Source organism: Parathielavia appendiculata (assembly GCF_033297405.1).
Source record: "Parathielavia appendiculata strain CBS 731.68 unplaced genomic scaffold N657scaffold_64, whole genome shotgun sequence".
Classification (NCBI taxonomy): Eukaryota; Fungi; Ascomycota; class Sordariomycetes; order Sordariales; family Chaetomiaceae; genus Parathielavia; species Parathielavia appendiculata.
Window position 1 is genome coordinate 1 of NW_026944283.1, and position 12972 is coordinate 12972.

The 12972-nt window shown below is 60.5% G+C and overlaps 4 protein-coding genes across 4 annotated transcripts; 3 read left to right on the plus strand and 1 right to left on the minus strand.

Moving 5' to 3' along the window:
* Nucleotides 1-391: 391 nt before the first annotated feature.
* On the plus strand, nt 392-2241 carry N657DRAFT_651643 (uncharacterized protein). Its single transcript, XM_062794200.1, is given in 3 exon segments — nt 392-590; nt 613-645; nt 662-2241. 1 exon segment carries the CDS (start codon nt 770-772, stop codon nt 2219-2221), a length of 1452 nt encoding a protein of 483 aa, XP_062641858.1. The 5' UTR covers nt 392-590; nt 613-645; nt 662-769; the 3' UTR covers nt 2222-2241.
* Nucleotides 2241-3385, minus strand: N657DRAFT_651646 (uncharacterized protein). Its single transcript, XM_062794201.1, has 2 exons — nt 2957-3385; nt 2241-2886 (listed from the first exon to the last, which is right to left on the minus strand). The coding sequence occupies exons 1-2, from the start codon at nt 3030-3032 to the stop codon at nt 2438-2440; spliced, it is 525 nt and encodes a 174-aa protein (XP_062641859.1). The 5' UTR covers nt 3033-3385; the 3' UTR covers nt 2241-2437.
* Nucleotides 3386-3964: 579 nt separating this feature from the next.
* On the plus strand, nt 3965-8039 carry N657DRAFT_717756 (glycoside hydrolase family 55 protein; the record flags this gene model as incomplete). The annotated part of the gene is made up of 4 exons (XM_062797493.1): nt 3965-4451; nt 4541-5091; nt 5205-5551; nt 5615-8039. Exons 1-4 carry the CDS (start codon nt 4238-4240, stop codon nt 8037-8039), a joined length of 3537 nt encoding a protein of 1178 aa, XP_062641860.1. The 5' UTR covers nt 3965-4237.
* A 1339-nt stretch (nt 8040-9378) lies between these two features.
* On the plus strand, nt 9379-10379 carry N657DRAFT_557527 (uncharacterized protein; the record flags this gene model as incomplete). Its single annotated transcript, XM_062787961.1, has 3 exons — nt 9379-9722; nt 10010-10107; nt 10210-10379. Coding segments are annotated over 3 exons (612 nt in total), but the record flags the coding sequence as incomplete, so codon positions are not given.
* Nucleotides 10380-12972: the final 2593 nt, after the last annotated feature.

Genomic DNA, 12972 nt, shown 5'->3' on the forward strand with positions numbered 1-12972 from the left:
CTGCGGACTGTGTGTCTGTGCGTATCTCTCCTGAATCTTCGAGGCCGCGGGCATGCGTTTGCTGGATATTTTGTGGGTTGCCAAGAAGACCCGAGGTCACGGGAGGGGACGACTCGGGAGGGGAGAATGGAAATGGCTGAGCTTGGGCAGGGTTGGGGTTATAAGTGGCTGGGCAAATATAGCCAAATTAAACAACGCAAATTGGGGGTAAGAGTTGACTTGCAAATATTCCAAAAAGCTTAATTTGCGTCGATTTGCGTTGATTTGATTTGCGTTAATTTGACTATATTTGAGTTGTTGAGAGCGCTGCTTGGAACAGTGGGGCAACCATCGGGTGCCAACACGACGCTAGGACGCGTTTTTGGAGGACTTGATGAGTGTGAGCGAAGTAGCGATGCATTCTGGCCTCCATCGCCGGCGCCGCTTGTGATTGTTACGGAGGCGGCCATGAACTGGGAACGCGAACGGGATATCGTCTGGAAAACATCGGAAAGGGTTTGGGTCGAACTGCTGAGTCATCAACGTCAGCTGTGCAGATTGATCATTGACGGCGGTTTGCCCATCAGTTTGCAAGCTTCCCCTTCTCCCCCCCCCCCCCCCCCCCCCCCAAAAAAAACACCCATACTCTCTCTCTTTGCATTTAGCTTCTCTCGTCCCAACATTCTTCTTGAGTTAAGCGGAATTGAGAGTGCTGCCTTTCTCACATAGATAACGACAACCTGGCATGCTGCCGTGCGCATTAAGCGCGTTTCAATCTGACTTTTGTACGATGGAGCGAGTGGGCCTCGACACGTGCGGGCATCTGGAGCAGGAGCAGGAGCAGATGCAGGACCCGAACCGGAGCTTGGCTCTTGAGTCTCTGCCTACCGAGGTACTCGTGGCACTCTTGTCGGCTGCGCATTCCACGGCGGACCTCCGCTCGCTCATCAGCGCCTCACCTAGGCTCTACCAGATCTTCGTGTCGGCAAAGCGGGAGGTGCTGCTCAGCATCGTGACCAACGACCTGGGCGCCGCGCTGCGCGACGCTGTCGCCGCTTTACTACTGACGCCCACCAGGCTCAACTGCCGGGGCCCGACCTATCTGGACGAGTGTGAGCGCGTCATCCGCCGATACGAGGCGCTCCCCCACGGCGCCGATGGCGCGCTATCCTCGACGATCGCCCTGCCCACCGCTGCTGTCATCCAACTCTCCCGGCTCAACCGCAGCGTGCAATTCCTCGTCGACGAGTTTGCAGAATCCAGGCTGCCGGAGCTGCGCAAGATCCACCCGGACGCCGGCGGCCCGCTGACGCCCGCCGAGCGCCGCCGGCTGGCCCGCGCCCTGCTGCGCCACCAGGTCCTGGCGCGTATCGAGTACGGCGACCGCCTGCTGCGCGTCGAGGCCGGCGAGCACCTCCCGCGCGAGACCGCCATGATGCACCGGTTTCTCCGCCTCTTCAAACCGTGGAAGATAGAACAGCTGGCCGAGGCGCATTCGTTCCTGAACGAGTTAGTCTGGCGCGCTTTCCCCCCACTCAGGGGCCTGCCCAGCCTGGACCAGCGGGTGTCTCAACAGTGGGACCGCAAGAGGGACGCGGCATTTGACGACCTGTGCGGGTTGCACGGCGCGCTGGTTGAGGCCGAGCGAGCGCACAGCAACAGCACGTCTAACAACCTCGGCCCTCGGAGGTTTCGCGCCATACCCCCGGCCGGCATGGTTCTTACGGCGCGCTTCCGGTTCCTCCGCGCGGGCCCGCTGCCGGGCCACAGCGCGGGGTCTCACTCCGTGGCTCGCGAGTTCCGCCCACTGCGCGACGAGCTGTACCGGCACGAGGACGCACTGCCGCAACTGGTGTATGAGGGGGACGGCAACGATGATGCGGCGCCGCCATTTGCGTGGGTCGACGGGCACGGCGGGCTGGACTGCCAGCGCTGGGGCGACCAAGTGCGCCGAGAGGTGGTGCCAGGGGAGGAGGAGCAGGAGGAGGAGGGCACAAGCACGGCTCGTCAGCGCATCTGGGTGCGGGAAAATAGGGACAGGTGGCGCTGGCTGGGGTTTGTGTTCTACGATCGGCGTCGCGTCGAACTGCTCAAGACGCGCATACCCGTGTACGAGACGGGATGGCTCACGGCTGCGCCTCCGTCTGACGAGGAGTTGCAGGAATCATACGACAAGGCACGGTTGGCGCAGCCGAAGCCTACAAGGCCGAGTCGCAGGGCAAACGCTACGCGGGGTGGGTGAGGGGTGATGAGGTGAGATATCCCCGCCAGTTTGGTACCGTCAGGTTAAAATGCCATCAGCAGTACGATGTATTATTGACCATCCGTACTAACACAACGAGATGGCTACAGGACGCTGGCCGAGCTGGCGAAAGGCATGTTCATAGCAGTCATTCAAGCTCCTGCTCCCATCAACCCGACAGCCCTGCCCAGATTCTGATCACAGACCGGATGCACTTCACGAGGGGCTCTTGACGAGCTTGATGATGATGCCCTTGTTGGTAAAGCCGTCAAACAGCTGGGTCTGGTAGTAGGGGTTGGTGTCGTCGACGATGGTGGCCATCTGCCCGCCGGCGGTGCTGCAGTTGAGCAGCGCCTTGGACGGGTCGGCCAGGTTGAGGCCGTCGATGGTGTTGGCGATGTCGGAGAACAGCACGCCGGCCTGCTCGTCGCCGACGAGCTTGGCCATGACCCAGGTGCGCCCCTTGCTCGTCACCTGCCATTCGCCGCAGTTGTCGGCCTCGGGGAGCGGCATCTTCCAGAACGGCGACCCGCCCTGCGAGAGCTGCTGCTGCTCGTATGCGCGTAGGTACTGGGCAACGAAGTTGACCTCGCGCAAGTCGAGGTTCTGCGGCGTGCCGCCCGGCTCCGAGTAGCAGATGCGGCGCTCCGGCTCGGGGAAGAAGCCTGTGCAGAGTGGGCAAGGGCCACGGTCAGCTCGGCTGCTGCTGTTCGCGTCATGCACGAGGTCGCTTACAAGTCCTTTTGTGCACAGCGGCACCAGAGACACCGCCGGCCATGGCGAAAGCGCCGAGCACCTGACAGGGTCGCATCCTGAGGTGATGTTGCTTGTCGTCCGAGCTTCGGGGAGTATGGCAAGTGGCGACTGGATTCAGCGCAAGAGAGGACTGAAGCGGTTGAGGGCGAAAGTCCGTGGAAGCGGTATGTGAAATCGAGGGAGTTCACCACCGTGCTTTTATAGACTTCCGCGCCATCCCCTCCCCATCGGTGCAAGCGAGCTCCGGCAGGGTCGGGACCGAACGGACGAGGGCCACCGGCGGCCTAGAGTCACATGGCAGATGCAATGAGCTGGAGATGCAACATCATCACGCATGGGAGTGAGCTTCACAAAGCAACATGTTGGAGTCCAGGCACCGGGCCGGCGACCGACCATATGCATAGCCAAGAAAGAAAGAAGCTGCTGCGTCAATATTTTCCTGTAAGGCCCGAGTGTTCCTGCCTGCAAGGCGACTCGGAGCTGCGCTGCAAGGCTGACCGTGCACCTGCCTGATCGAGCGACAATTTCCTGGCTGGCGAAATAGGCTCAATGTTGTCCAAGGAAGGCTCAGCGGGAGCCAGAATGGTACCGCATGTACCACTCAAGTTGCTGTGCCGCCCAAGATATAAGGTAGTCCTCACCGTCTCACGTCAGCACCGACTCTCTACACCCTACCAAATCCCATGTTGCCGATGGGTGGCCGGCGCTATGCGTCACAGAGACAATTCGTCACATTGGTACGCTGACGCCGTGCCGCGTGTATTGATACCTTCGTTGACACCTGGGGGCCAAGCTGACATACGGGGGCGGGCTATAGAGTTACCTTCGGGCTTACAGAACTAGGTACTCGGCCGGGTTCGTCCGCACAAGCAGTGCTGGTGATGTTTCTACGTAGCAGTTGGTTCCCGACGGCCAACACTTGGCGTCTGCAAGGCACCTGGCGTGGTCACAAGCAGGGCCTCTTTCGCCTACTCCGTACTGCCCTGTCCAGCAAATAGTACGAGGAAGAGAGATGACCGACCCATGCTGGGGATATACACTTCCACACCTTGAGGGTCGGGGGAACAGACCTCACAGAGGGATGAAGTGCGGCAGTGTTCCGTGGCATATATTAATATGTAGGTACATTCTGTTGTCGTTGGTGCTCTGACCTCAGTGCCTCACCAGAGCCACTTCAGTTGCTCGCTCTGCTTTTCTAACATTCGTTCTGCCTTCGTGGTCTCTGCGGGTACCTTATCAAGGCCCAGCCAGAGCACCACGATGATGGGGTCCCTCAGGAGACTGATGGTCTCCCTGGTGGTGTTACTCGATAGTACCACCATTTCCCTCGCCCAAGTCGACAATCAATGGGAGGCGCTTGAGGGCCCGGCGCGTGTCGCGTCCTTCCCGCCGGAGTTCCAGCACGCACCCCCTGAGACACCCGAGTACATGGTGGACAATACGGGCAACAAGCGAGGCGTTGCTCCCAACAAAGGTATCAGTTTTATCCAGCTGCCTGTCTCTTCTTCTCCAAGTTCTCCTTCGTTCGTATGCATATCACGGCGAGGCTGACGTGCGATGCAGGACAATACAATGGCCCCGTCTGGCGCGAGTCCGGCAGCTTCGAGAACTACATGAGGAAGCTTGCCGAGAGGAAAGCGGCTGGTCTCGTTCCCAACTCCACTGTAACACACACCAACAGCAGCACGCTAAAAGGCCGCCAGGGGGCCAGCTTCTGGCTCCCCACATTAGGGCCGCTAGGCAAGGCTCCCCATGCCGGAGATGGCTATGTTTTTTATCGAAACGTGCTGGACTACGGCGCCGACAACACGGGCGCCACCAACACCGAAGAGGCCATCAATGCCGCCATCGTCGACGGCAACCGGTGCGGCGAGGAGTGCGGAAACACGTTTGTCCTTGGCGCGCTCATCTACTTCCCGCCCGGGACGTACAAGGTCTGCACGCCCATCATCCAATACTACCTGACGCAGTTCGTCGGCGATCCGCACGACAGGCCTATCATCAAGGGCTGTGACGAGTTTACGGGCATCGCGCTCATCGACGTGGACCCCTACGTGCCCAATCGCGCGCAGCCCGACGGCACTGGCGTCAACTGGTACATCAACCAGAACCAGGTACAACAAATTTCTTTGTTTGTACCCCTTTGGCTGTCTCGGGCACCATCCTACTCCCTAGACTGCGCATTTGCTCCCAGAAAGCCCCAAACAAACTGACGTCGTTGGCCCAGTTCTTCCGCCAAATCCGCAACTTTGTCTTTGACCTTAGGGAGATGCCGGCGGCCACGGACGAGAACGGGCAGAAGCTGGTGCCCACGGGGATCCATTGGCAGGTCAGCCAGGCCTGCAGTCTGCAGAACCTGCGGTTCCGCATGCCCACGGCAGGCCCCTCTGGCGCGCCGCCCACCCACGTTGGTATCTTCACCGAGAACGGTTCCGGCGGCTTCGTGTCGGACCTGGTGTTCGAGGGCGGCGCCATCGGCTGGCGCGTCGGTTCGCAGCAGTACACGGCCACGTCGCTTAAGTTCCGAAACTGTATCACGGCGATCCAGATGGTGTGGGACTGGGGCTTCAACTGGTACGTTGAATCAGGACTTGGCCGGTTAGGAAATTTCTGATTGACGTTGTTGGACAAAATAAGGCACAAGATCGACATTGAGGGCGGCAGTATCGCCTTCAACATTAGCGGTCGCGGCGGCATCGACGGCCAGGGCATCGGCTCCGTGTCCATCATCGACTCGACCGTGAGCAATGTGCCCATCGGCGTGCTGACCAACAACCACGCCACCGCGCCGCCCAATATTGTCATCGACAACACGGCCTTCAACAATGTCGGCGCCATTGTGATCGTCGAGGGCGGCGAGACACTTCTTCCTGGCGGCACCACCATCGTTGGCCTGTGGGCCCACGGTCGCCGCTACATCGGTGGCCAGGGGGAGCGCGTGACGGGCCACGTCGAGAACCGGCCCACGAAGCCCGAGCCACTGCTCGACGGGGAGGGCAAGCTCTTTACGCGCCTGCGACCGCAGTACGAGGACCTGCCGGCGTCAGCGTTTCTCATCGCCACGGAACACGGCTGCCGCAACGATGCCACGGGAGACAATACGGCCGCCATCAACGCGTTCCTGCAGCAGGCCGTCGCGGCCGGCAAGGTCGCCTACTTCCCCGCGGGCATCTACTCGGTGCAGGGCACTGTAACGTTCCCGACCGGGTCCCGGATCCAGGGGACAGGCTGGTCGCAGATCCAGGCCACGGGCAGCTACTTCGGCGACATGGCCAACCCCAAGGTCGTGGTGCGCGTCGGCGAGGAGGGCGACGTGGGCGCCATGGAGATCGTCGACATGCTGTTCACCGTCAAAGGCCCGACGGCGGGCGCCATCATGATGGAGTGGAACGTGCACGGAAGCTCCCAGGGCGCCGCGGCGCTGTGGGACTCGCACATTCGCGTTGGCGGCGGCATCGGGACCAACCTGGACATCGCGACGTGCCCCAAGTTCAGCGAGAACGACGTGTGCATCTGCGTCTCTATGCTGCTGCACGTCACCAAGCAGGCGAGCGGCTACTTTGAGAACTTCTGGGCCTGGGTCGCCGACCACGATAACGACATGTCGCTGTACTGGGAGCTGGACTCGTCAAAGTCGCAGATCTCGCTGTTTGGCGCGCGCGGCGTGCTGATCGAGTCGCAGGGCCCCGTGTGGATTTATGGGTCTGGCAGCGAGCACGTTATCTTCTACCAATACGAGATGCTTGGGGCCAAGAACGTCTACCTGGGCCACATCCAGACTGAGTCCCCCTACTTCCAGCCCAAGCCCGTCTCGCCGTCGCCCATGGATGCGGCGCTGGGAGTGTTCCCCGGCGACCCGGACTGGGCTGACTGCACCAAGGAGACGTGCGAGATGGCGTGGGGCTTGCGCATCATTGACTCAGAGGGTATCATGCTGCACAGCGCAGGGCTGTACTCTTGGTTCAACAACTACGGGCAGGCGTGCCTCAAGACCGAGAACTGCCAGCAGCGGATCATGGAGGTGCGCGGGTCCAAGGACGTGTCCATCTTCAACATCTTCTCCAAGGCCGTCGAGGAGATTGGCACGGGTAACACCGAAGAGAGCAGCATCCTGCTCTCCGACGGCAACCAGCAAGGCTACACCAGCGAGATCAGCCTGTGGTTCCCCGAGGACGGCAAACCCGGCGGCGAGGTAGTATACATCGGACCTGAGGTGTACACGTGGCACACAGCGCAGTGCGCGTCGCCGCCGTGCGTCTTCGTCATGCCGCACACATCGCTGCGCAGCCCGACGACCATCGCGGTGCCACCCTACACCACCGAACTCGAGGTCGGCGCATCGCAGGGCGGCACCTTCACCGTGACGACGACCGTCGTCACCATCACCATCGGCACCGTCGTGACCGACGTGCTGCCCGTGTCCAACCACAACGTTACGCGCGGCGAGTCCCCGGGCGCTCCCTTCTGGGTCACTCCGAGCGTGACGTTTCCGAATGTCGGCATACCCGTCACCAAGCCCAACGGCGTGGTGACGACGCGCAATGTCACGCTCCCGCCGTGGCCGCAGATCATGACCTGGCCGGGGGGCGGCGGTGGCGGTAATGGGTCGACGGCAACCTCGCGCAGCAGAACTACCTCTGGTGGCGGGACCCGGCCCCCCTACACCGTAACGTTCCCGGACTCGACCTACACCTCGCCCGGCGTCTTCTTCACGTGCCCACCCAACACGCACTATGTGCCCGAGCACGACGCCGTGATCACGCTGAGCGGCTGCGACGAGGTCCAGGGCGGCACGACGCTGCGCTGGGACTGCCCGGCCACGAGGACAATTGAGATCGACGAGCCCACCACGGTCGACTTCACGCTCGGCTGCACGCGCTGGACCGGCGTGTCGGAGCCCACCCCGACAATGACCGAATTCCCGCCGGGCTATGAGCTCGTGTGGGAGGAGGAAGATGGAGAGGAGGACGACGATGATGAGACGTCGTCGTGCCGACTGTGGTTTTTCTTCGTGAGCCATCATTTCCAGCCTTTTTGTTTCTTTTTTGAATCTTTAGGCTGACTCACTGTCTGTCCGAAGATCTGCATCGACTGGGGCAATATCAAGATCCGAGGCTGGCGTTGGAACTTCCCTGGCCCCGTCGTCATAATCGGCCCGCCGCCCATCAGATGGCCGCCGGGTGTCACAGTCAGGGGAACGCTGCCGGGACCGTGGCCGCGCATCACGTAGGCATTGATCTCATTTATTACCTAACCACCATCCCGCTTTTCGCACCTTTGTCTTGTGTTACCAAAACGGAAACCGGTTTCCTTGATGGGAAGCACGCGCACCTAGCCTTTATATACCCCCCACCACTTACCTTCCCCTGATACTAAGCTAACTGACGTGTCATGTAAACAGGATCGGCAGAGACGGCAAGCCAACTTTCCCGACGGCCCAGCCCACCAACTGCGAGACTCAGGAGGCCGAGATTTGCAGCACGTCGACCTTCATCTCGACGACAGTAAGGGACGGAACGACTAGCACAATCACGTCGTCGGCGACAACGACGTGCGACACCATCCGCGGCTGCGTGCTGACCGACGGCGACTACGACACCACCAGCACCCGCGGCAGGTCATGCAGCCCCATCGCCGCACGCACCGCCCCGCCCGTGATAGTTGCTGCTGCCACTGCTGAGCCTGCCTCCCTCGTCATGGACGGCAACAGCCCGAAGAACAACAACACAATCCGGGCGGCAGCCAAGAAAAAGAACAAAAAAGTGGCAAAGAGGGCCGCTCCGCCGGATGGCCGTGACCACGCCATGATCTGGCTCCGGTATCCCGGTGATGCCGACGACGTCGCCACAATCAAGAACTACCTCACCAGCAACGAGAACGACCCGGAGATGCCTGGGCGCCCCAACTACGGCGACTACAAGGAGATCAAGGCACAGAGTTGGGACGGCAATGGCGGCGGCGACTGGGTCGTCCTCTTCTTCGTACCCAACATGAAACTCTGCCACATCGCCGATCTCAAGGGTATGACGCTCGAGGTCGCCGACGCGTACGGAATCTACAGCAATAATATGCACGGCCCTCCACCCGAGCCGGACGATGGCGACTCGAACGACTCGGACGACAGCTCTACAAAGAGGTCGAACTTACAGCGCAGGGATGTATTTGAGATGTCCACACCTTTCTGGGAGCTTTCTCAGATTGAGGTGGGCCCCGGCGAGAAATGGGACGCCGAATGGAGGCCCGGCAGGGAGAACAGCAGAGACGTGGGCCACGACATGTACTACGCTGCCGACGAGTCGTTTGGCGCGGGCCAGACAATCTTCGTGCTCGAGGACGACTTCTGGGACCAGAACCCAGAATTCTCCGATGATCACTTCATCGACGGCGAGCCCTTCTCGCGACCGGCGATCCGCAGGCTGCCCGAGTTCGACTGGGGCGGAGACCAGTTCAACGCCCCGCCGAGCGTCAGCCACGGCACGCCCGTCATCAGCAAGGTTACCGGCTGGCAGCTCGGCATGGCCAAGAGGGCGAACGTGATTGTCGTCACGGACCGCCGCAGCCCGCCCGCGGACGGGTACAACCTGATCCTTGAGCGCCACATCGAGGGCTGGATCCGAGTGCATAACGAGGTAAAGAGAATATATGCTGCGGACCCCAGCCAGAGAGGCAAAATCATCGCATCCTGGTCGCACTCGCTCACCCGCGCCACCCACTTCGCCGTGATTAGGCCAATCTTCGCGAGAAGGTTATGTAAGTGCTACCCCCTTTTTTCCTCGTCCGCCTTTTCATGCCAAAGCCACCATGGTCTCAACGCTGACCGCTTTGCAATTAAATAGACGAAATTCTCAAAGCCCTCGAGGACCTGGACGTGACCATCATCACGACCGCCCACAACAACGCTGTCGAGCTGGGCGACGACTTCACCGGCCTCCCGCTCCTCTTTGCCGATCCCGGATCCGGGGCCGGGAGAACGATCGAGAGCATGGTGGTCGTCGGCGGCGTCGACGCCACGGGACGGCTCGCCGCGCACAGTCCGTACGCCGACTGGCTGATCATGGCCCCGGCATTCCAGCTGTATCTGGCTGATACCCCTGACGCCATCGTTTGGGGAGGGATTGGCAATTCGTTTGGTTCGTCGTCTCAGCTGAATTCTTTCTTCCTCTGCCTCTTCATTCCCCATCCTTGTTTCCAAGTAGAGTGAGAGATCATGGCGGCTAACTCGATGAAAACAGCAACTCCCCTGGTCGCAGGCCTGGTGGCCTACTGGCGCAGTCTCCCCAACATCGCCAACGGGTGGGGAGAGGAGCTTAAGAAGCCCGCCAACGTGAAGAAGCTGCTGCGCTACATGCAACGGGTGATCCTGGACGAGGACCTCGCCCGAGGTCTCGACAAGTCGCAGGTCTTCTTCGACGACGAGGAGGACGCGGAGTACAACTTCCCCGCCGACCACCGGAATCTCGACAAAGTCCCCTTCATATGGTCCGGCACACACAGCGGCGAGAACTGCCTGGTCAATCCGGACGCGCACCCCAGCTGCCCACGTGGCAAGATCGAGGACTTAGAGCCCTTCGGCGCTGGGTGCTCGCAGCCGGGAACACCATCGCAAAGGCTTGCCAGGCGTGCCGGTGTGTGCGTCGTGCGACCGGGCAACGGCGGCGGCCGCGGGCCAGGCGCCATCGGCGAACCCATCACCTTCAGCCCGGGTCCGGCGTCGCCGACGTGCGTCCCGGGATCCCCCGGCTGCGGCACGCTCTGCAGGGGCTACTACTGTGTGCCACAGCCAACGGGTTTCCCACCGGATCGCTGGGACCCGGAGGACCCGGCACACCAGCCGACGAGGAGGACAACGGCAACGCCGACGCGCTCCCTGTCCACGCTGAGCAGTACGTCGTGCGCCTCGTACACAACCACGACCGTGTGCAACGGCAGCGGCGGGCAATCCGTGTGCGTCCCCTCCAGCTCGTGCGCGACACCAACGCTACCACCGCTCGACGAGGACGGGCCGTACAGCGGGCCCGGGTGCGCGACGTACACGCCGACAACCGTTTGCAACGGCAGCGGCGGGCAATCCGTGTGCGTTACCGACAGAATCTGCATCCCGACGCACGCGCCGTGCCCAGCCTGGCCCACCATCGGCAGGCCCCGGTGCCCGCCCGATTTCCCCACATGCCTGCGGACAACTCAGGTAACGCTGTGTGCGCTGAAGCAGCGGACTGTCGAGGCGCGCTTGACGGAGCCGCCTTCCCCGCCTACGCCCACACCCACTCCATCAGCGGCGGCACAAGCGGTCGGTGGCCGCTTCTTCCACCGCCGCGACCAGCCACAGCAGCAGCAGCAGCAGCAGCAGCAACAACAACAACAACAAAAGCCAAGAGTGTCATTAGACCCCGTAGTAATACCAGAAGACGCGACTCTCGATGACCTTGTCCCGGCAGCGGCGGTAGCTGACAACAACGGCATCAGCACCGACAACACCACTTCCGCCCTCGACCTCAATCTCGCCCCATTCACCCTCAACAAACGCCAAGACATCCCCTGGGGCTGCGGCGGTCACGAGACAGGCGGCTGCACCGTGTACACCAATTGCCAGCAGGGCTTCTGCGCGAGGGCGGAGCGGGTATCCTGCGTCTTGGCCTTGATCCGCATTGAGATGCACCCGATCGACACCGAGGTCATGCTGTCCGTCTACGAGAACGGCGAGCTCATGTGCTCGCGCTCCATCAAGTGCCTGACCATCCTCTCACCGAATTGTCTGATTGACCAGTCTGGTGGGGAGTTTGATTGCGGAACCGGCAGGGTTACGTCGTGGGAGAATGGCTTGTCGACGGTGGTGTATGTCTCGGGAGCTGGGCGCAGGTATGTTATGTACCTGGGCCAGGAGGGCGGGGACCAGTTCCGCCCGTGCCAGGTCGCGGGGCGGTTGATTGCGCTTTGTGTCGATAGTGATTGGGCTGGGTACGATGGGCTTTGTCGGACGTTGTTGAAGCCGCGGGAGCGGCGCTTGGCGCTGGGAATGGGGCGGTGGGTGAATGAGACGGTACCGATGCTGGAGTTGTGATGGTGTGTGAGGCGACTATCTTTTCTTTTTTCCTTTCTTGTCTTTCCTCTCTCTTCTCCATCTCTTCCTTTCGCTGTAGGGAATAATTCTTGGAGATGGTTGAACGGGTTATGAATCAGATTAGGTGGATGCCCAGTTATAGACAAGATGCGACTCTGTTCAGATTGACTGAAACGTTGCCAAACCCGGGATAATCCCGCCATCCAGAGTGCCGCGTGATGGTGAGGGCGGAGCACTGTCAACATCCCGTGTTTAACATGACCAGCGGAATAGCCAGGCAAGAAATACCTTGCTGCTTCAGTTGAAGACAGGTAGCACTATGACTCCAGGAGACGCCTCCACCGCAGTGACACAAAGCCACAATGGTGCGTCCAACCGGACAGTCAAGGAACACCGGTCAATTCACTGGACCGTCAATTTTCGGATTTCAGGCACTGCCTTCCTACCTAGCAGTGCAATGCCAGCAACGACGGGAAAATCGCAAGCGGAGAGTGCCACCTTGCATGCCTTGCGCGCCTGGTTGTTGTTTCTTCTATTGTCGCTCAAGACCGTTTGATTTGACCCTCATATTCCGTCTAGAGGAACATGCTGGCCAGCATGCGAGCACCTTTACAGATCTGAATATTCAATCTAGCTAGCTGTGAGATAGCGTGAGTGTATTATACCTCTTACGAACGTCGGTTCACGTTATATTTTTATAAGTTTAGACGACGACCTACCAACCCGACAACCCTGTAACCGGATATGCCGATCGTCATCATTCACACTAATACAACAACTCTCTTTGACCCGCTCGTCGCGGCTGGAAATCTCTGTCCAGGATCGCATCTCGGCGTGGCTCTGGAGGTAATCAGCCTCAGCCCAGCGCTGCCGTCAGATCAATTTACAGATCAATCGTTTCAATCAAAGTAAACCAACTCAATTCAGTTCCAACAAG

What these genes read in the sequence shown, in the direction of transcription:
- N657DRAFT_651643 (XM_062794200.1), top strand. Translation starts at nt 770, where the DNA reads ATGGAGCGAGTGGGCCTCGACACGTGCGGGCATCTGGAGCAGGAGCAG.
- N657DRAFT_651646 (XM_062794201.1), bottom strand. Translation starts at nt 3,032, where the DNA reads ATGCGACCCTGTCAGGTGCTCGGCGCTTTCGCCATGGCCGGCGGTGTC. An exon ending in CGCTGTGCACAAAAGGACTT is followed by an intron (nt 2,887 to 2,956) that starts GTAAGCGACCTC and finishes CACTCTGCACAG; the next exon opens with GCTTCTTCCCCGAGCCGGAG.